This window comes from Cygnus atratus, chromosome 1 (genome assembly GCF_013377495.2).
Source record: "Cygnus atratus isolate AKBS03 ecotype Queensland, Australia chromosome 1, CAtr_DNAZoo_HiC_assembly, whole genome shotgun sequence".
NCBI lineage: Eukaryota > Metazoa > Chordata > Aves > Anseriformes > Anatidae > Cygnus > Cygnus atratus.
In genome coordinates, this window is record NC_066362.1 from 191,666,773 (window position 1) to 191,690,592 (window position 23,820).

The following is a 23,820-nucleotide window of genomic DNA, read 5'->3' on the forward strand; positions in this document are numbered from 1 at the left end:
CTCATAGCAAGACTTAATGTGTGGCTCTGGTGTCTGTTGTCAGTAAAGTGTTCTGGGGACAAAATGATGTGCTGTTTGCGGCTGTCTGCTTAAGTAACCCTACTTGTGTCTACAGGGCTTCTGTCTCCTAAAATGTGCAGTTTGGGTAGAAAAGCTAGAGAGAAGATTATTTCCCTTTTCACTTTCTCCTCATTTCCTTCTGGTTTTGCACATTTTCAGAGTCTCAATATTTAGGGATAATTCTGAGCTGTCAACTTGATACGTCAGGGAAAGTGGGATTGAAAACATATCCCATGTAGTTCAGTGTTGGGCTGTGAAAGATTTCCCCTGTCCTTAAGGTGAACCTTTCCTGGCACTTCCAGTTACTCCTTTCCATCCAGCAGTGTCACCACTAGGTGACTCTCCAGCAGCCTGTTAAACATAGTGAAAGTCAAGCCATTAGATTTGTTGGAATTTGGGGCATGGTTAGAAAGAGATGCCAAACCAACACACTCTCCGGTCTTCCTTGTTGTGGCATGTACCTTTGCCCTTACTTATATTTAGTTTTATTGGTCAGATACTCAGACTAATATGTTTTCTGAAGGCAACTTAGTGTGGTAATGGGCTTTACTAAATCAATATATAATTTAAAAAAATAGCAGCAGCACTAATGTTAATAAAAACTATGAAGACTTCGTAAGAAAACAAGTGTTTGGGAAGAAGAGAAAATGCAATCTGGTTGATTTACATTGACCTAGCAGGTTAGATTCCAGCGTTATTGCCAATGCAACATTTTGTTAATCAAATTAGAGGAGGCCTTGGTTTTCCAGAGAAGGCTTAATTCTACAAATACAAAGGCCAAATGAAAAACAAGTGGCTTTTCAGCTTGGACTGCCTTGTAGTGTGTGCAACCAAAACATTGGAGTCAGTTTACCTCTCTGATTCACGTACTTGTGTATACTGTTTTACATATAATAATGAAGATGACTTGCTTTATTGACATTAGCCAAATAGAAAACAGTAAGAAAGAAAAATAAACAAAAGATTGCTTTAACATGAGTAAAAAAATACCAGCTACAGAGAATGAATAATGCCTTAGAAAATGAGCCAACTGTCTGTCTGCCATACTAGGAAAAAGTATCTGAGCTCTCTATGCTTATTTCTCTTCCTGATAGGATTAACCTGATACAGAAGCTTCACTGGCACTGTGGAAACCAGAATATCGTGGGGTTTTTTGCTATTATATGTGATATGGTGGATAATAGCTTATTTATTTACTTCAGCTGTGGTTGTCTGACCTGGTCAGTAATACTTCTTTCTCTCTTTTTTTAAATAAGGTGGCAACCTGAAAGAATGCCTTTAAATGACAATTTTGTCAAAGTGAAATATAAGAAAATATTCTTGCGTATACTTTATAGAACTATCCATTGCTGCGATAACAGACATAGTTTTCTAGAAAATTAACTGGCCGTGTAAATGATCAAGATGCACAGTTCAACCGTGTGGCATAATGCACACAGCAGTGGGAAGGTGGTAAAGTTGAAGCAAAATGTTGGGAAAGAACTGGTTCTTCAGGCACTGTTTTTCAGCATCTTAGCCTTTTCTCACTGACAAAGTGAGGAATATGAACAAAGTAAAGGCATAAGCTTGTTTTAGGTGGCTGTTTTTGCAGATGAATTGCCCTGATGTAGCTGTTACCTAATGCTTTCGGCACAGGTTTTATGTGCAGTCCTTTCAGCTTTGTCTTCCCAGACACTGAGAACTTTGATCTGATGAGCAAACCCTGCTCTGCTTACCGTCTGGCCTGGCGCAATTCCTCGTGCTCAGTTCTCTCGTGAGGTGTATGGTAAGAGCTGCTTAGTGCCAAATCCTGCTTCAACTGAAACAGCAGCTTCTGCTTTGACAAAAGTGGCATTGAGTTCCCTGGTCCCTGCGAACAGCAGAAATGTCCCCAGATCTCCTATTTGGCAACCCAGTTTGCCTTATGCATTTGTCTTCTGCTCTGTGTTCAATATGAAGATGACAGAGAAAATACTTTTCCTCTTACGGTAGCAATTAAAGCTCCTTACTATCCTAGCAGGAAGTGACAGGGGGAGGGTGCAGATCTTTTGACAATATTTGTGATAACCCACATGAAAGTCTAACGCATACAACCATATAGGTTAGCTTTTCCCTGGAGGAGTCTGTGTAAGAAATTCTGGGACATGCTTATGCCAAGAAGGAAGAGATGTTTTGAAAAACACCGCAAAGGAATTGCTCCCAAGTGATTCATTAGTTTAGATGTGTAGGATAATTGATGGGAAAAGTTAAAGAGGTACAGTCTGTGAGGCCATGCTGGATTGCTGCCTGCCCTGGTTTGTGGCACAGGCTCCGTGTGTACCAGGAACGGAGCTGCCTTTAATCCTGCAGCAGCTGACGGTAGTGGTGCCAGGCACAACGGGGCTGTGTCCTCCCAGGGGAAAGTGGCTCAGAGTGTCCAGGAAAGAAAAGAGGAGGAAGGATGGATGGATGGAGCAGACAGGGAAGTAGGATTAATGTATTTGGTTTAGAGGGTATTTAGGTGTTTTGACACTCCTACGGAGCAGTGTCTCAATATATAATTTGCAATCCAAGTAACAATAGCACTGCCTCAAAGGCAAGTTCATTGCAACTCCGAGTGCAGATACCATCTTCTGTTGTAATTGTCTCTTGAGACGGGCTTCCCTTGCAGTTCACAGCCATCGTTCGTTGGTACCATGAGGGGGCATGCAGACGTGACAGAGCAGGTATATAGTGAAATGATGTGGTTTGGCTGGGAGCCATTGCAAATGAGAAATATTTAATAGTTGTATGATACTGCAGTTACAAATATATAAATATTATTCTATACTCACGTAACTGTATATGTGTAGGGTTCCATGTGTGGGTGTGCATCTGCGTGTAAGTACAAATACGCACAAGCAATTTAAAGGACTTAGTTCATGAGCTGGGGATGGCAGCACAATTAAAAAGCACCACATGCACACACAGCGAGTAGAGATAATGCCAAACATGTACCAGTAAAGATTTACAATGTTTAAATGTTAATGGCAGGGTTTGAGCAAAATTTTTAATATATCTTTCAGTCATAGGCATGTTCATGCAATGCCTGATATGGTAGATGCTAGAGTAAGTGTTTTTTACTATTATTTTTTCTTCTATCCACAAGGCACACATTTAAAGCAAATAGATATTTGTATATAAAAGATTTAGGAATTCCCCACAGTGAGTACGCTGGAGAACTTGCCTGGGAAAGCAATACTGGAAGGTTATGCAGGGAACGCGGGTGTGTTTTTGGCTGTTACCGTGAGGTGTCACCCTGCTAAATGTGATCGCACCCATCCGGCCTGCGCAGGGCTGGCGTCCTCCAACCAGCCAGATCCCACAGCTGTACGGACATACAGGCTGTCTGCCCTAAATTACTTCATTGCTTCTTAGGTTGGCGAGGAAAACAGTTAATTCGGGTTGTTTTAAAGGACCGCAAGAGGCGGGTTGGGTTGTAGGAGCTGGTCTCCACATCCAAGACTTCAGCAGCAAGGCCACGCGCCCCTTCTGCAGGCCGTAACTCTGCCTGCAGCCGCCCCACACACACCGCAGGCCTGGCTCTGTGCGCTTCGCTCCTCCTCAGGCCTTGGGTCCCCTTTGCTAAGGCCGCGTGAGTGAGGTCATGAAATTGGAGCACGAGAGCACTTCGTTCATCTCCTCCTCCGAGAGCACTTTGTTCATCTCCTCCTCCTGTTTTGTATTACTGCTAGGCTGTTTTCCGTGCTGCAGATGGCGTTCGTTGTGCTTAATCATTCCCACAGTGCGGCAATATCTGTGATGATTAACATTTTTGCCTTTGTAATAAGTTTATTTGAAATGTCAAGCGCTGGTGCATGTGTCTGTTGATCTTCTTCAAGAGCAATACTCATTTAGCAAAAATGTGTCTTTCTTGCCCTCCTATTCTTCAGAGGCCACCAGATGAACAGTAGGTGCTGGTGTGGACAATACAGTCTGTATCAATGCCAGATGGACGTACATCTATTTCCAGGCTAGACATTTAATTTCAAGTTTGTTTTGTGATGTTGTTTCAATGAGAGAAAGGGAGTTTTTATTCAAGTTGCTAACTGATACACTGAGAGAATAAACATATGTCTCTGTTCCTGGACATGGGTTTTACCACAGGTTAAGACAGAAGATTTACATGAGTGCCTCGGTAAAACATCAGTATTACATCTCCAGGCTGTGCACAAAGTCTTGCTGTGTTGCCATCAGAGTAGGCTGGGGTGTGGATTTGCCACATTTAAATTTGTACTTTAGGCACTTGTGTAATGTAATTTGAAAACAAGTAAGTTGCACTATCTGGACTTCTTTGCAAGTGTACATTATTCTTTTATGTCCACATAAACAGTACAATCCTGTGACCCCTTGGTATAAAAACTGAACCTGCTACTAAGCAGCTTCTTCATTTGAAGCCACATGTGTGTACCTTGTTCAGTCCTCCCATCTGCATGGTAGAACATCCATAATCATTGCTAGCTGCTTACATACATATTAAGCACAGACAGGATCACTATGCAGCAAGGAAAGAGGAAAATGTGATAAACTTGTTGGACATGTTGCGTGTATACCTATTAGCTGAACACAGTATTTACTTTTTCTCTTTACAGAGAAAGCGTGTGGTGGGCTCCAGTGAGCTTCCTCGTGAAAGTCGGAATAATCTCATTACTGCTACTGCTTAAATGAGTGGATAAATATTTTAAGAATTGCTTTGTTACAGTATTATTTATTTTAATTCGATTATTGCCTGAACCTAATCTTACTTTCAATTAGTTTTATAATGCTTATGAATTATTACCTCATTTTGCAAGGAAGAAGGATGTGCTTTGAGGCAGAGAATAATGCAAGCATATGAGTAGTCCAGTTAAGGTAGTCACACAATCTCATTGTTAAGCTGGAGAGCTCTGCTCTCACAAAAGTCTTTCATGTGATTGCTCTGAATATACCACGTCCCACTGTATTTTCTTTTCAGACATACTACATGTAGAAATATACTCTAAATACTTAAACAAAAAAAAAAACAACAAGAAGAGTACTAATAATATACCTGTAGTATCTCAAGTGGCTTAAAAATAAATTGTATTGATTTTTTTTCTCCTTTCTAGAAAACTTCTGGAGAGAAAGAAGTCTGAAACAGGTCTGCAAGGGGTGACTGGAGAATGGTTTGAAGAAATACAAAGAAAAAAATTTCAGAATAACACTGATGTCAATACAATGCTAAAGCCACCATTAGAGCATCAGCTAAGGAACAGCAAAAGGACCAGTAAGTTGCATTTTCCCAGTTCCTTACCTATATGGTAATGGTCACCAAACCAACGTCTTAGAGCATTTCAGAATTTAATGGCTAAGGAGTTTCTGACATGGCATTGAGTTTTTTTTCACGTCGAAGTTTTGCCAAAAATACATTTTCAAAATGAGCATGTGTCTTTAAGCGGATTCTGTTGAAAGTAGAACTGTGAGTCACAATAGAAAATCTGCAATATTCTCATTCCATAATTGCTTTTACTACAGTGAATGTGGCGGTGGTTTCCCAGTTGATTTTGTACAAAATCTGTTTCACCCTTACCTGGTTTTCTTAAAGAAACTAAAAGCACCTAAATGACATTTGGAATAAGTATGTAGTCTGGGTTTGGGTGAGAGGCTGTATTGGCAAACAACTTTTCCTGGTAGCACTGGGTAAAAGGCACACCAGTGCTGATTATCAGGGCAGGGGACACAGCCCGGAAAGCTGGGCTGGCTGAGAAGCAATGGCTAGAGATCTCATTTCGCAGGTGGTGTTGCCCATCCAAAATGCACACACACAAAAACCATGGTAACTCGACCAAACACAGCATCTGCGTTGTCTTTTTCATCTTCCTTCCAGGTAGTTCTCATGCACGATACGTGCTTTTATTCCATTCACATTTCTGCACATTTTCCACTGAGCTCTTCCTATTGGAGCCTCGTAGCAAGTAGAAGAACCATTTGAAAAGAACCGTATTTCAAAAGAAAAGTGAAAGACTAAAAAATTTTGTGAAACTACAGCCCTCCACAGAACCTCTCTCTTTCCTTTCTCTCTAGATACCTCTCTCTTTCCTGCCTGTTTACACCCCAGCATCCCTGCTAGTCCACCGCTATCTACTATTTTTCTCTTTCAGAGGTGGTCTAATTGATGCATTAGCTAACTAAGCTCTGTGTGATTGTTCAGTGGTATTTAACTTTGAAAGCTGCTCTTTTTATTTCAGATCTGAAGAAGGGGTTGTGTGCCTCAAAGGCTTCTCTGGTATTTCCAACTGTATGAGTTGGTTTAACAAAAGGTACTACTTCTACCCGCGAGTCTTGCTCTGCCTACATCCCTAGACCATCCTGGCTGTGGCAGAGCACTGATAGGACTCTCCTGATGTCACCTTCATTGTCAAGTCAAACAATGACACCAAGAGGTTAAGCTCTGAAAGGGGTAAAGGATGCGGCATTTCATAATACATGGTGATTGTCACTGACATGAAAGCGATTACACACAAGATTTAAGTCACGTGACATATTCATTTCATGTTGGACTAGATCCAAAGTACTGCCTCATGCTGTTTCTATTGGCGACATTTTGCTTCCATTTCTGTTTTTTTGCTTTCTCCTATGGTCATTGGATAAGCCATTTTCAGGCTGTTGTGTTGTTTCCGACAAGATGTTTTAAACAGGAAAAAAAAATGCAGTGCCTTATACCTGGGCGAATCCTTGTTTCCTTATGTCCTTTAGTTTCCTGTGGCATATTTTAGTAGCAGACCCTGCAGTTCTTTTCCCTAACCTGTGAGCAATTCCCAGTGATTGCCAGCTGCTTCTACAGGCAGCCTGGGTTTATTCCCAATGGCTTGTTACAGTTGAAGAAATCAAATCATAACCTTCCCAGAGAAATCATTCATGATATAGGGCATTTGAAATAGCAGTTCTGATAGGCAGTTTACAGCAGAAGATGTACACTGGTGCATTGGAGTGGCCCAAGAAATCCCATCACAAGGAATTGCATGATACACAGTACTGAATTCCTGTTAGGTAGTTACACTGCAGTCCATTAAACCGTTGTACATTTAGGGTTCTAATATTTATATTGCTTGTAAAAGCGGAAAGAAAGTGACTAATGATTGTGGTTGCCTCAATTTTCAAATGTTTACCTTTATTTTAAAATGTTTCTGGTTTTCAAACTGTTGATTGCTGATTACTTTCTGAAAAGCAGCCTCCTTTATCTCACATGTGCCACCCAAAAACAAGAGTACTTTTTGAAACTTTAGACCTGTTTATCTTTCTCTTAGCCTTCTAGTTAGTCATTAGAAAGCAGCATGTCACATACTCTGTCCAAAAATGTAAAAAATTGGATTTTACTGGTATAAAAGGTAAGCAAAAGAGAACTGTGAAAGCATAATGTTTAATGTACGCTTTAATACTGCTTTTAATAAGAACGTGAAGCAAATCAAATTTTTATAATATTTTTAGATCATAAAGAATTTAAAATGTCATCCCGCACAAATCCTCAAGCACAAAAGAACACTTCAGCTTCCTTTCTGGGATTCAGGTCACCTTTTGCTTGGCTTTTCTCCTTTAGAAAATCAAGGAAAAACCAGACTCAGAAGCAACCACGGTGAGCTATAATAAAAATATACATTATTTCTAACTTTTAAAAGTCTGTAAGTTGTCCTATATTTTGTTTAGAAAAATTAATTTAATTTAAGATTAATTTTCCAGTCTTTTGCCTTTCACCTTACCAGGAAGGTCGCCATTTTACTTGGTAACGTAATGAGAGATTATCTGTTGTGTGTCAGAAGAATAAGGATTAAGTGGCAAGTAATAGCTAACGTCTCTCGGCTGAATCTGTTTTGTTCAGGTTTTGCATAGAGGTTTTAGCTGTATTACAGTCCCTAGACCTAGCAGTGGCTGCATTCTGCTTAATTCCTCTGCAGGAGGAGGAGATGTGCGGTGCATGGGGATCTGGTGCCCTATAGCAGTGATATAACAGGGAAGCATCGGTTTCCCAGGCCGTGGCAAGGAGTATGGGCCGCAGGCAGCTCTACTGCAGCAGTTGCCACTGTTTCTAGCCCAGAGGCAGCTTAGAGCTGGGCCTGGAGCTTAGCTGTAGCCAGCCAAACTGGGCGGTTCCCGATGCTTTTGTCTTTGGTGCTTCGTCAGGGCTTTGGTTCCAACTGGAGCGGTACCAAGGATGGGCTCATCGGCAGCACGGGAGCTGTGATGTTCAAAGAGCATCCTTCTCCCTCACTGTTCACAGGGGTAAAGCTACTGCTGAGAGGATAGAGGGGCTGCACTCAGGCTTGACATGCTGTCTGCTATTTCCTAATTTTGTCCAGTGTGGTCCCTTTTTCTAGGTGCCGTCAGCACCTGAATAAAATACTACTATTTTTGTGTACAGCTTAGGGTAATGCTTCAGCTAGCAACCGTAGGAGAAGGGGCATTGTGCAGTAACGTCAAATCTAAGTATGAACCTGCAAGACATTTGGCACAAAATGCTGCTTTTCACGCTGTTTGAGGGTGTTGGGCTGGTTTTCTGGTCCCTGCCTGGGGCTCCTGGGTGTCACTGAGTGGCACTGAGACAAGGAACAGCTCCAGTGAACAAAGAAAGGGAGCGCAAGCCTCTGAAGAAATGGTGATTAGTGGGATAACCAGGTTTTGTAGCACAGCAGCTTGCAATTGTATAGTGTTTGTATCAAAGCAAGAGATGTAAGGAGAGGTTGGAATAGAGGCAGCAAGTTTAACTTGGTGGCTGTTTGCTGGTAACAATTCTTCTACATAGCAATGCGGCATAGGGAAAACAAACAAACAAACCACCATTTGCAAAGTTTTAACACTGACACCTGTCTGTGTGATCTGCTCCCTCCTTTGTCCTTTGTCCTGTGACAGGGCAATGCCTTGTATGCTGGGTAATGGCACAAGGCTGCGGGCACGCAGGGCACCGGGCCAGCGAGTCCCTTGCCAAGGGGCGCCTTGGTACCGGAGAGTCAGATCTCCAGGGCTCTTCGTATTGGCGTGCTGCAAGGCAGCTGAAAAAGGTGTAGTCTTTGCTCTAGAACCTAAGCATTGGAGTGATTTTTTACTTAAAAAAAAAAAAATTAAAAAAATTAAAAATCGTGCATGCTCGTTTCATCAGCACTTGTAACAGGTATTTACCTTGCTTTTCTACAGAAAATCTACCCTATTTTAGATTCCTATGCCTTTGGTTTTTTACAGCGCACAGCTTGAAAAATAAACAAGTCCGTCCTGACGTGTAACTGAGCTGATTGCCACATTTTCTAGTCACGCCTCTCTGTCGAAAACTTCCCCCACCCTCTTTTAGGTGTTGCCGTGGCATGTGGTTTGCTTGATGCATAGACAAAGCACTGAAATAATCTGCCTCTCACCAGGTAGAGTTATTCTGGAGAGTTAGTGAAGTGCAATAGGAGGCAGCAGTGTAAATCCTGTAAGTCAGTCTACCTGGCAGAAGCTTTTAACTAGCTAGGCATCAATGGCTGTTTAGAGGGTCCTTTTGTGCTGGAAAGACGCTTTCATCAGCTGTAGTGGTGTTTTGCTGTGAGAATAAATTATGGATGCTGCAAAACAGAGTATGCGTATGTGGAGATACAGGAGATGCTAATAAAAGGTTTGTAACCCTAGTTTGAAGATAGCCAAATGTTGGATCATATTTGTTTCAGAGGTGATCGATGTTCTTGAATTTGTTCTTACTCTTTTCTGATATGTAAGTTTTATTTGTTCTGGAAGAGAAATGCTATTTAATCGTGTTTTCAGAATGTTGGTGTTATGTGTCTGTTGCTTAGCTGGCTTCTAAGGTAATACTGATAAGAATAGTATAGAAGAAAACGGATTGCAGTCTGACATTAGACAACTTGGACATGGCCTGGGGAAGACAGGTGCCGCAGTGAAAATAGCAATTTGCAGCAGATTTCAGTTCATGGTTTTATATTATTGTTATCAGTTGTGGTAGTAATAGTCATACATACTTTTAATCTTAGACTCTGTTGTCACAAACTAGATACATATGTATATGTAAGTGAAAATGTTTAACAAATAACCTCTTGCTTTTCTGAAGTAAATAGTGTTTATTCTGATGGCAAATGTTTTTGAGCTTGAGTAGCAATTTATCCATAAAAAGCCAAGGAGTTAATAGATAACGTTTACATGTGTGTGTGCCTGTGTGTATGTGAAACTAATGTAAACATTGCTTAAAATCCTTAACCAAAAGAGAAACTTTTCCTAAAATTACCTTTTCCTAAACTGTAACAATATTTCTCTGGAAGGAAATGAAACTTTAATTTTTGAAACGGTGAAAAACTTGAAAGAGTGAAGGAAAAAATGAGGCAGGTAAGGAGGTGGAGAGATTGGTATGGGGAAAAGATTAAAATAACCTTGTCTGTGTAAGTTGTCAGGGAGGAAAATAAATCAGGATACAATGACCAGTTATTTCTCAAAGAACAGTGACAACAAAGACATGGAGGAATTTAGAATAATGCCAGAGGTGCAAATGAAAATTTAATTTTTGTCTAGACTATCAGAAGATATTTCTCACTGAAGAGTCTGCTTTGTGTAAGCTTCATTGCATGGAGCAATTAATTCTACACCAAGCGTAGCACCGAGCAGGGAGAACAGTAGGGAGCAGCTTTGCACAGTAAAGCTGAAGAAGAGAGCTTCTAGCAAAGCTTTTGCATTTTTGTTGTGCATATAATTAAAATTAAGATAACTCGCTAAAGCACAGGTTTTCATTGAACTTGGTTTGCAGGAAATCATCATAAAAATTCTGAAACACAAGTTTAATTCTTAATTTGTGGTAGAAGCATTAAAGTATATTCAATGTCATTTTAGTTTAAAAGAAGAGTTGCATATACCTCTGAGTCCTGATTCTGTAAACCTTATTCACAGGGAGAGGTAACCCTCTGAATTAATGGCTGTTCGTATTCAGTTTTACAAAGAAAAACTAGGAATTTCAGATTCAGATAGCCTGACCTGATCCGAAGCCCGCTGAGGTCACCAGGCTTGTTTCCATTGGTTTCAGTTGGACCCCATGGCAGAGAGGAATCTTGGTTTTAAAGTTCACAATTACAGAAGCAAAAACAAATTGCACCTTTCAACTGTTCTTCCCTGCCTGCAAGCACATTGCAAACAAATGACAAAGCACTTCAGGAGGAAAGGCTTGGCCACAAAGAACCTGCCAACAAGCCGGTTTCTACTTGCTGCTGAAGCACAATAAAATAGTCTACCTGAGCACAAGAAGGTTTTAAGAGCCTAAGAACAAGATCATTCAAAAAGACTCTGAGACAAACAGGAATGAGCAGAACCTTCTTTCCCTCCTTCTCTTTCTCTTGAGAACTAATGTCCTGGGAAAAAGTGTTTCTGAGACAAGGAAGGACTGGCAATAAGCACAGACTGAGCACGATTTCCTTCAGGGCTTTTGAAGGGTCTGGGTTTGCTTATCTGTAAAATAAGGATTTTGTAGACTAGAATGGACTCAGTGAAGTTGAATATTGTTCCTCTAGTTTCTTTGTATATTTATATGTCTGCAAGTGGCCCAGGAGAGCAGCATGCCTGTGATGTGCAGTGCTTCTTGGCTCACTCTGACAGCTGCATTACTCACAAACACTCCAGCCAAACCCTTGCAGTCCTGTGTAGCTTAGGAAAGCAGACAGGCTTACCATTCAATTGCGTGTTAAAAAATGATAAATAAAGGCTGTTTTGGATGGGTAGCAGCAAATTCCCAGTTCACACCAAAACCAGTCTGCTGTCTGTCTCACCTCCTTTGCAGGGATGGAGCACAGCTCTGCGTGTATGTAGGGAAATATGGCAGAGAAAAACAGTAAAGTTTTAGATAAAAAAACAGTTATCAATTTATACATGGTTAACTCCAGGTATTCATAGTACCTACTACATTACTGTTCTTTGGAAAAGGAAGTTATAATATCCTATTGTAATGCTGGATTTAAACAATGACTTTATGGCTGTTGCAAGCATTAAGATATCAGTAGGTTGAGATCATACTTGGCTGTGCAGGTAAAATATTTGCAAATTGACAAGGCCAAACCAAATGGTAAAGTTCTCCAGCATTTTTACATTTTTTGGTTAGCAGGAATTTTTTTTGGGGGGGGAAGGGATTCATCATAGGGCAGTCTTTTTCTCAAATGCCTTTTGGTAGTTGTTAAACAGAAACTGCTGGTTATTTACTAGTGCATAAAATGATTTCATGTTCCGTTTCCAAGCCAACATTTAAACCCTTCTCCTTACAGATATGACAGTTCTGCTATTACAGCTCCGAAAGTGGAAGAAATGGCAACGGTAAGTGTCTTATCAACTTTATTTGCAACAATGTTTAAATCACAGCTTTTTTCAACACTAATCCCCTTCGTTTAGGCTGCTGATATAATGCCTTTTTAAATAATATTCTTGCAATTCTTGTTTTAAACAGTGAGTGAAATGTGTTGTGAAACTGTTGAAGGCAGTGAAATGAACTTGCCCTGTTAACTATACAAGTCAAAAACTTTATAGGTAATACTGAATCTAGCTATGATCAGGTTTCAGTTCTTACGATGAGACTACTGCATGAATAATGTCATAGACCAAACTCTTCACATATTTTGGCAATTGTAACCAAAGTACAAACAGATAAAAACTCACTTTGAATAGTTTATTTACTTTTTTTTCCTTCATTTGCACAAGAGTGAAAAACAGTAGGTGACATGGGCAGGCAGTAAGCTAAAGCCTGCTCCTGCAACATTTCCATGAACGTAAGCTCAGTTCAAGCATGAAAAACAAATTTATATCTGATGTAATTTATGTGTACTCTGTTGAAATAAACAGATTTCCTCCAAGGATTATATTTGTTATTTTAATTACTTTATTGCCCTGTATTACTAACATGTATTTTGTCCTCTTCAATTGTATGGTATAACCACAGAGGGGACTGAGAAGGTATACAGTACATAATCAAAGGTATAGAGGAGGTAAATTGGCCACCACCCTTCTCTCATACTTCAAAAACAAAGGGATAATCTTTATTAATATGTGACTGAGACAGAGATCTCATTAAGATTCACAGAATCCTGACTATTATACAAATACACTGCTATAGCTGGGTGATTTTTATTAAAAACATGGGGAAGGGTCTCAGCCAAAATAAAGCAGCAGAGGGTGTGAACCTCTCCTGGTTGGCGCGTAAGCTAAACTCAGACTGATGGGGAATAAGATGTCATTTTTCCTGCTGCTGAAGGCATCACAGCCCCTCAAAGTGCTGGCTTAGCTGTAGTACTGAAACTGTCTAATAGATCAGATGTGGAAAGAGAATATGCTGCAATATGAAAATATTGCACACAGGAAAAATGCTTTGGAAAACTTAAATGAAGAGATACTGTACAGTAAGGATACGTATGGAAAAAATGAGTAAACTACAGCTGGTACTATAAGGTTATTATAACCAGTGTATCCAAAACATACTACAGCATGAGGACCAGATGAGCAAATCTACTTACACACATAGAACTAAAATCACGTTGTCTTACTCTTTTTAACAGGCTGAAATGTGTAATTCCCCGATGTCAACTGATACAAGTGGTCATTCTTTTGATGTAAAACAAGATGAAATGATGGAAAAAAGTACACAGGAGTGGAATGAACAGCTAGAGAAGGAGTTTTTCAGTGGTAAGTGCATGTGCTTACTTTGTTCTGATACTGTTGTTGTCAGAAGTGACTATGGTGAATAGTTTCTTCTGCAAAAGCATAGGCTGCAAAGATATGGCTTATTTCTGGTGCAGTGGGTACTTTTTGCTGGCTTTGTCTATCTGCTCTGACGTAGACTTTAAGATGTGCTGCCGCTCCCTCTTAGAGCTTATGTTTATCTCTTGCTGATCCAGTCCAGAAGAATCACATCTGAAAAGCGTGCATTTCCCTCTGCTTATTCTGGCAGGAGCCTATATTCTTTAGATCTAGACACATAGTTATGGGAGAAGTATTTCATAGCAGTTTCCTGCATGCATAATTTTGATAATGAATTACTGGGCCTGCTTTTATGAATTGTAAGGCCTCAAGCCACAGAAGCAAGAGGCATTATGGCCTTCAGTTACCTTTCTGGGAGCCCTCACAGAACCAGTCTTACGTTGCTGGTTCTTTTTTTCTGACTGCTGAGAAGCGAAGCAAGATCAGGCCCAGATTATGGGTGTGCTGCTACCCAAAATTACAAGAGGTCACAGCTGGGATTGAAAGTATGATAAGGAAGCAGTGGGTGAGTTGGCAGTGCTGGAAGCAGAGAGCACGGCATGGTAGACAGTGGTTCTTTGGAAACCCACATGCCCATCACCACTTTTGGGTATTAGTCATAACTGTGCACATTTGCCCACTGACAGAAAAACTCTTCATAGGTTGGCTGACGTCCTCAAAACAGAAGACTCAGAAACAACTCCTCTTTTTTCTTGTACTTACCTGACTATCTCAAGACTCTTCTCTCTTCTATGCTGAAGAGAAACTTAGAAAACCAGAACAATTTAGAATCTTTTATCACGTTTTATTCCACCCATACATACCTAACAATGTTTTCGTAGTGATCTGGTATGATCAGCCCAGATTTGTCTGGATTGATCAGTCAGTCTTTTTTTATTTGACTGGGTTAGGAAATGCTGTAACAAAACTGCCAAATCCATTTGTGGTTCTGTCTTGTGTGCTATTTTCAAAATACAGAAAGAATACAGTTAGCAAATGCATAATTTTTTTTTTGCCAATAAAAATACTTTAAATACATTGATGTTACTTAGTCTTATGACTGAATATCTTGGTTATCTGAGCTGCACAGTGTTTAATTCCAGTTCTTGAGAGTGTCTGTAACTACAGCTTTGTTGCTAGAATGAATCATAGGTTCTTAACTATTTTCTTACCCTTTTTTATCCAGAAAATGCCATTTTCATTGTTCGTTTTAGAATAATAAGCAACAATTTATTGAAGAACTTGCTTTCTAAATGAAACAAACAGTGGACTTGAGAGACTACTGAATATGCTTCTTTGATGATTTGCAGAATTTTGTGTTTCCTTATAGTTAGATCATAACTGTATGTTGTGATCACACAAGGGTCCATGTTTGCTTACAAGCATAGTGAATTCTTTTCAGGGATTTTTTGCTTACAGACTATATTTGGGAAGTTTGCCCTTCCCCCCCTCTTCTCCCTCCTCCCATGAGGAAGCTAGTGAGGAAGAATTCAGACTTCAAATTGTTTTGTTTTTCTTCTAAATAGCATAAAGACCGACATTTACATAAAAAGCATTTCTGAGATCAGTCATTGAGCAATGCATTTTTTTTCCTTGTAGTCATAATGGGTGGCCACTGAAAGGTCCTGTGGATGAGGAATGTGTCGTTTGGAAGAGGTTTTGAATGTTGAGAAATTGACTTCTTTCAAAACCAGTCCTAATTATTAATGTAGCACAATTTTAACAAAAATAGTCAAAAGATTATTAAAGAAAACAAAACCATGTATCTTTATTTTTTTTTCCTTGTGCAGTTCTAAATGATCTGGATGACCAGCTGGCCCAGGAGCAATCCCAAGATCCACTGGACAGGCCGGTTTCTACTAGCAGCGCTTCAAATGTGCAATACAACAGAGGTGCCTTCCCTACTTCAAAGAGACAGACTGCTAGTAGAGGGCAACACAGAAATGACTGGAATAATGACTGGAGTGACATGCCTAGCACATTTTTCCCAGATGGACTGAGAACAATAAGAGCCAGAGATGAACACAAGATTTTCATTAGACCAAGGAAACTGTACAATGCGTATATGAACTGGCAACAGACCTTTCAAGATGACTACAAATACAGTGATCCAGCCGATGGAAATCCTCATCTGCTAAGCAGAAGGCTGTCTTCTGTGTCTTTTGGGCGGTCTTCAGAAGGTAGCTTATATCCTCCTTCCATAACACAGAACAGTGGATTTAGGCACAAGAGTTATATGAACAGGGATACAGCTGGCAGGAGTTACTCTGTGTGTTCCCTCCGGAGATGTCCGTCATCGGTATCTTCTGAACAGCTGTCAGCATCTAGTTTACAACATCCATTGGCAAGGGAGAGCAACAATGATTTTGTACCAAGGTTTGGTCGACAAAACCCGAAGAGAATTCCTTTGTCTTCTATTGTATGGAACAATGCACCAGACTCTTCTGGACAAACATCAGCTCAAGAAAAGATGTTTAGAACCCAATCACTGATGGAGTTTCATGCTACAGACCACGGTAGATATCCTACCTCTTTGCAAGAAAACAAGAAATACGCATGTTACCACTCAAAACACCAGTACAGAAGATCTATTTCAAGCAGTAATTGCTTTAGTAGAGTTAGTTGCCCTGACAAAGCTACTTCTCCATTGTCCTTTGATAACTGGGAAAATTATCCATTATACCAATCAGAAAATAATCTCTCCAGATCATACCATAGAGATAATTCTCACAGCAAGTTGTATGCAAACCAAAAAAGTTCTTACGGAAGGAAAGAGAGTTATCCTTCTTGGACTGATATTCCTCAATACCACAGTGATGATGTGTTTATTTCTCCTGATACCAGCTTTGAAGCGATTATGGCTAATTTAAATGACCAGCAATGGACTCACACAAGGAATGCCAAGTTTTCTTCACAGCACCTGCAGAATGATTTTCACGCGTGTTCTCCAGAAAATACAAATTACAAAACAATAACAAGAAGTGCGAGTAGAACTTTTTCAGAATTCACTGAGGGCTGTCAGCCTTGGCTAAGTTGTAACTCTTCGGTTTCTGCAGCTATTATCAGAAGTGATGAATCAGTCTTACCTAATTTGAAGGACCAAACAAAACCCATAGGACTGAAAAGGAATTCAGTCATTGTTACCCAAAGAAGTACTAAGGCAGACTTCACACAACTAGAAAAGGTTGAAGGTATGAAACTGCCAGATGAAGTGGATTTTCAAGACATGCCGTTACGGTCTGTTTCTCAACAAGCAGATACAAGCTACATCAACACCCAGAGTTTTCCCTCAAATAACTCTGCGTTTGCCACGTTGCAAAGTGGTGCACCTCTCATTAACTCACTGAGATCAAAGAGGCAAACCCAAGCCAGTGCCAGAACAGATACTGCAAAAATGGATGCATCAAACGGCGATACAAGAAATGTACAAATGAAGGAAAATGATCGCCCACCCAACAGTGTATTCAGTCAGCATCCCCGTATTCTGCCAGCTGATGAGAGCAGAAGGGAACCTTTTCTTCTGAGTCAGAAGGAATGGAAGCATAATCTGCATTATGCAAGAAAAAGAGAAGGCATCAGACAGGATAATCAGTGTGCAGAAGCAGTTAACCAAGCTCCTCCAAAGGGATTGTCTTTGCTGAATGTTGCTTCTGCTCCATCCACCGAAAAATTAGCAGACTGTCAAGGCATGTCATCCTGGCCTCCTGACTGTTCATCTAGTTCCTCACCAAGCTTTCCACAAGCACTTTCTCATAAAGACAATTCTAAATGTTTAGGAACACTAACTAACTCTTCAGCAAGTTGCACAGTTACTGAATCTCATGCAGGAGGTGGAAAAACAGCTCAATTGAGCAGAATTGGTGTTACCAAAAAGATTTCACAGAAAACACCACAAAGTACAAGCACTTTAGGTACTAAGGACTATAGTGGACAATTGAATACTAGTTCTCCACAACATGGAAGTTCTGGAAATATTTACACACATGGAGACCCTGAGACTTCTGAACATAGTTTAAATTATTTTTGCCTTGAAAAAGAAAGAGGGAAAATAAGGAATGATTCATTTGGAATTGAAAGGCTTCACAAGCAAGACAGTTTACTGAGACATACCAGTAGCTGCAGCATTACTGGCTCCCCGAGCAGAAACAGCTTTAAATCTTCTGATCCACTTGTTATTTATTACACTTTACCTAGAAAATCAGCTAGCATTGCTGGTAGTATTATGTCAGATACACCCATCTCTTTCCCTAGAGAAAATAGAAGAAGTATGTATGATTGTTTAAGGTCTGAAATTCCAAGTGGAGTTGATGCCTTTTGTTCTAGTCAAAGAGATGTGTCTTGTTTAGAATCAAAACGTTCCTTTTTAACATCAGCACCATTATATGCTGCTACAAGTAACAGAGATAAAGAGTACCCCAGTCCTTTAACCGGAAGTCCTAATGATTCAGTAAGTGGCAGCACACCAGCTGAACTGAGTGATAGCTGTAGACATCTAAGCAGAAGAGAATCCTCTGTGTTTTCGGACTGTAAGGAAGGGGGAAACGGTTTGCAGAAATATAAAACTACAAGCACGTTTACAGTTTGTGTTGATGAAGATCATGTCAAGTATCATGAGCTAGTTTCAATTTATTACACGTTGCCGCGGAGGCATTCAAAAACATTTTGTAACCTCTTCAGGGATAATGCAGAGGATGCAGATTTACCTCTTTCTGATGACAATTCTCATACACCAAGAATACGAAACAAGAAGAACGAAGGTCATGTGAGTTTAGCAAATGTTTTTTTCCCCAGTACTCTAGAAAAAGAGGTGTCTTCCTATTCTTCTGACCAGGTATCTTCAGCTCTGGTCACACCTCAGAACTTAGAAACTGTTGTTAACAGTGAAGGAGAGAATTCGCACTTACCTTCTGGCTCTGAGAGGGTACGTACTGCAAAGTCAATGAGTATGGTCAATAATAGGAAGGGTAGTTCAACAGATCTTTCAGTAACAGACAGTATCCTTTCTGATGTGGTGACAAAAGACATTTCTTTCGGTGGTCCACAACCCATTGCAATAGCGGCTAACTCAGGTAAGGCCCTTTCTAATGCTACAAACAACCAATATACAGAAACACGTCTGAAGGAAAAGGAGGAAATTTCTCGAACATCTGCACCACTAACGTCCACTTTATCAACACCTCCTAAACCAGACAGACTTTTAGACAACTCTTTTTATTCTACTTCAACAAATAAGAATGGTATACAGAAGGGAAGCTCTGCAAACTGCTATCAGCCTGCTACTGTAAGTACAAATAAAAATCAGAACAGTTTACTCCTCCACACAAGGGAGAAGAGTTCTCGTGGAAGGATCAGTAACGCAGAGCGTGCTGATGTGCCACTGCCTCCCAGGGAGGACACAGACAGGGACAGTACCAAAGTCAAACAGGGAATAAATTTCCTACACCACACCACCCCTCTGTATAATAATAAATGCAGTGGACTGCAGTTAAGAGCTGATAGTTCAAGAAATAATGCAAATGATTTAAACTCTTGTAGCCAAATGCTGCCAGAGTCTCAGAACAAAGCATTTGAGGTAAGCACACCTTCCACTGCTGATCCATTACTTCGGCTAGACAAAACGGTCAGCACAGATACAGATGAGTTAAAGAATTCAAAAATTAAAAAAGAGCATAACTCACAGAGTACTCAGATGGGTAAAGACTGTAGTGTTTTGCAGGAATCAGAAAGGCCCAGTGAAGGTAGCGTGAACATTAACAGTAAAGATAAAGTCATCAGGGCTGCACAAGACCAAAAATTAACACAGAGTGCAGAAAATGAGAACAAGCTTCTCTCTGACTGCACAAGAGACAAAGTCAAAGATATAGAAAAAAGGAAAAACAGACCTTCCATTAAAAATAAACTGGCAGCTGTTTGCAAAACCAGCCGAAAATTTTCAAGTAAAAATTTACCCCCCAAACCACACATAAGTAATATTTTTTCACAGAATGATGGGAATGCCATTTCTTTAGAGGCCAGCATGTCCCCTGACTCGCTGGTTTCAGCAGATTGCCATCAGTCATCTCTGCAGTCTGAGAATGAAAATCAGAATCACAGTCCAGACAGGAATACACAAATACGAAAACCAGCTGAGAATAGTAAGAGTGAAAATGTGACTGATCCTTCTTTGCTAGTTAACAACTTAAATTGGAAGTCTTTTGCAAGCTTATACACCCAGAAGGAAGCCATCAGTCCCAAAAAGACTACAATGAAAGTAGAAAATAGGCCAGATCTTACAACCCTATTTCCAGATAAAGCAGTAGCCACAAGAAATAAGAATTCCCAAACACTTGATTTGGGGTTAGAAAACAGAAGCCAGCCCATCTCACTCAGTGCTACCGCATCAGACCCGGTGGTTGGTGAGAAAAAAAGAGCTAGCAGCAGTGCTTGTAGTCCTCCCATGCCACTCTTAACTGACAAAAACTCAAACACATTTGTAAATAATTGCTTGCAGACGGACATATGTCCAAAGCAAAACGTGACTTCTCAGACCGCGCTTGGAGAGCATCAAAACACCTCCCAGTCCAATAGCTTAAAAAATGCCAACTTGCAGAGCTATCTGTTGCGCAAGAGTCAAGCAAAAAATCAACGAGAGCGTCACCTTTCTGAGAGTATTTGTGCTCAAGATTCCCATTCCTTTGCCTCTGTAAGCAGTATTCTACCAAAGGATAGCATACATGGGAAGAGATTTAAATCTTCCTCAGAGCTGTTGTCTTGTGATGAAAATGAGAACTGGGCGTCAGATGATGAGAAATGCTACAGCACTAGGAATTTGATGTATCCTTCCGTTGAATTTGGTATATTTGGCAAAGAACAACAGTTGGCTTTCCTGGAAAATATCAAGAGGTCACTCACAGAAGGGCGATTATGGAGACCTTGTCTTCTTAATAACCCTGGTGCTCTCCGAGATGGAGAGACCCCTTCCATAAACAGGGCTGCGCTTTTCAGCTCGAGTTCTGCTGGGAGCAAAGTATCATCAGCTGCTTCATCCCCCCGAGAGCTGTCAGACATCTATCAGGAAGACCCAGCTACTTACTCAGACTCAGACACTGATACTACCACAGATGATGAATATTACCTAGACGAGATAGATAAGGAATCAGAACTGTGACAGCCTGTGGTACGAAGATGGCAAGACAGCTCGGTCGTTTTGGGGCAGGCAAAAACATGTAAAATACTTTGAGCCAGTTCTTGTGCTGCTATAGATTGGTAATCTTAAGTTTCAAAGAAGTTAGTAGTTTATGTTAGCTGAACTTCTGAGTTTTGTATTAAATACGTGGCTTCACTATTGTTGGTTTTTCCTGGCAGGGGAAAAAAAATCCATCCCAAAATATTACCTTCTGTAGGTAAACAACTGTAGAGCTTTGGGCAGTGTAGGGCTGGAGATGGCTTTCCTCTGAGTCAGCAAGCAGTGGCTCAGGCTGCTGCCAGCTAGGTAGAACAGTGCTAAAATAGATAAAATCTTGCTCTAGCTACATTTTCTTACAAGTTGTAATAGGAAACCAACAGGTTACGTTGCTGATAGATGTTTCTCCAACTCTCATTTACCAGACCAAGTATCGTAATGCTGATCCATCCCACCTAACACCCACACGAAATGAAAGTCATTGACTTCTTACAGCATATTTTGTAGGAATGCTCTTTTTCTGTATTCCTGGGGGGCATTGCAGCAATGTCCTGGTGGCAGTTGCTGGGCCAGGCGGTGGCCATGTCGCATGAGGTGGATTCCATGCCAGGAATTTTCTCCTCAGCGCTGCAAGGGCAATGAGCTTTGTGTGTTACAGGAGTGCTGCTAACGCACTTGAGCAAGGGGCGTAGCACTGCTTAGTGTATTAGTAATTTTCAGTACTGGAGTACTGTGAAATTGCCGTGGATGTTAACACAGATGAGCATGGAAATCCGCTTTTCAGACATGCGTGCGGGGAGATTCACAACTGACACAGCTTTGGCTACGGTTGAGATGAATTGCCAGGCTTCTGCCTTTGACTTGGAACAGATTCATGTGGATTAATAACCCAGCACTTTAAACCATGCGAAATGTAAAAGGTTTACCCTATCTATTGCCTATACAAACCTCGTAGTTGAATCCTAAGTTGTCCTAACAGTGCTAAGACAAGCTGAGTGGTGCAAACTGTGGCTGCCCCGTGCGGAGCTGACCCCGGTGAGCCGGGTGCCACCACCAGGCTGCTCCAGGCTGGCACCTCCCGCAGCGGGCGCTTGGCTGGGCCACCGCTGCACAGGCTGGCATTTTTTTCCCATGAAGCAGGTAAAACTGGTGAAAAGTGCTCCTTGCCTTTTGCTAAATTACCACCTCTTTCTGGTGTTTTCCCACCATTCCCGCTGTCACCGTGGAACTTTCTATCCTTTGAAATGAAACGCCGCAATTGTTTTCCTGCGGCTTTCGTTCGGCCACATTAATGAATGTTGTGTTATTACTCAGTAGCCAAAACTCATCCCTGGCCATTAAGTTTCTAACTAAGCTTTGATCTGTTTTTATATGAAATAGCAAGCCAGAAGATAGTATTTTTAAATAATTATACATTTGTTTCTATTTTAATAATTTCACATGTGATCTAAAATGTTGATCCATATTTTTGATACGCTTTTTAATTCAATAAAATTTCTGTAGGACATAATTATATTTTTGTAACTGGAAGGACAATATACTGATATTTTAAAATAATATATTTTATCAGAACAAGCAGTGCTTGTCTCACCAAATACTCCACAAGAAACTAAAAGATGAAAAGATAGTAGGTAACTGGTATCCTTATCTTTTGTACTGTAAACTTCGTTAAAGAAGTGGGTCTAATTCAAATCTATACCGATATATAAGTATTATTACTTTATACTAAGATAATTTGTCTTGTACATAAAAGGACTAATATAAACTATGTATTTATGGTCAGAATTGATCTCTAAAACATGTCTGTCTTAGAAGAATGTAAGCGTATGCTGACATATGCAATAGTGGAAGGAAATAACTACACTGTAACTGTAATCTTGTAAAATGTGGTATTCTAAGGAAAAATTATGTTTTTTTCTGTAAATGGTTCTATATGTTTGGGATCCTGTAGAGTAAGATAATAAAACCAGCTGAGTACCAACGAGGAATTTGTGCTGTACATTTCTGCAAAATATGTTAATCTAAAAACTGGGAATACCAGCCTACATAAGTTAAAGGATAATAAAATAAATGTTTACAAGGGAAATAAATGGTCATACAGTTTTGCTTGACTTGAAGGGGATGGTTTAGAACATTTTTATTTGTAAGTATTTTCTACCTGTTCAACAGAAGTTGGATTAAGTTCTCACCCTGTTGGTGTAAAAAAAGTTTTCTCGTTTGCTTTGCTGTGTATCCACAGGCAGCTTGATTTAATGTAAACAAACAAAAAAACAGCTCCTGGTAATAAATCAGTTGTGCATGACTGCAGCCTGTTGAGGATCCATGATTTAATATTGACACTGAATGATGGTATTCTCAAAACCAGTTTTGTGAAAACAGGGAGAAAAATCCTTTGAGTAGCAATCAGCTCCATTCAGTTCAGCAGAGCCAGATTTTGATACCTTCGCTCTTTCAAGCTTTTTCTTTGGCAAAAGTATATTATATAAATGCTCATAATTTATAGGATTTTCATACCTAAAGTTACTTGTTTGCAATAAACTGCATTCAAATGAACAAATGCATTGGTACTGTATTTATTTTTTCACTTACTGAGAACATCACAGACAATTTATCAAAAAACAAAAACAAAACAAAAAAATACAGCATTTTAGTATTGCTGCCAGGGCGTTGCTGGGCAGTGCTGCCAGGAGCTCCAGTAGCAGAGGTTTACAAGGGGGTATCCACCTTTGGTCCATCACACAGCTCTAGGCAAAGGTGGCTCAGTCCTGCCTTGTACACATGAAGGATGTGCCCAGCTGAGCGACGCGCACCCTGTGCCTGCCACAGTGCTGGCTCGTGGCCCTCAGCAACTCTTGATCCAGTCAGTTGCCAGTGCCGCAGCCTTTAGTTTTCTGCCATTTGATGAGTGA

The 23,820-nt window shown here is 40.3% G+C and overlaps 1 protein-coding gene across 2 annotated transcripts in view; it reads left to right on the top strand.

The window, feature by feature from the left end:
- The window catches only part of EXPH5 (exophilin 5), a 35,136-nt gene extending 11,674 nt beyond the window's left edge, over positions 1–23,462 (top strand). Inside the window, exons 2-7 of one of the 2 annotated variants that reach the window (XM_050709530.1) lie at positions 3,951–4,030; positions 5,145–5,302; positions 7,504–7,648; positions 12,288–12,336; positions 13,569–13,695; positions 15,540–23,385. In XM_050709530.1, the coding sequence (XP_050565487.1) occupies positions 4,002–4,030; positions 5,145–5,302; positions 7,504–7,648; positions 12,288–12,336; positions 13,569–13,695; positions 15,540–20,896 (5,865 nt within the window). In that variant the 5' untranslated portion in view covers positions 3,951–4,001 and the 3' untranslated portion in view covers positions 20,897–23,385. Of the gene's footprint in view, positions 1–3,950; positions 4,031–5,144; positions 5,303–7,503; positions 7,649–12,287; positions 12,337–13,568; positions 13,696–15,539 lie in introns of both variants that reach the window. The other variant, XM_035542788.2, reaches the window with a different exon arrangement.
- The last annotated feature ends 358 nt before the right edge of the window (positions 23,463–23,820 follow it).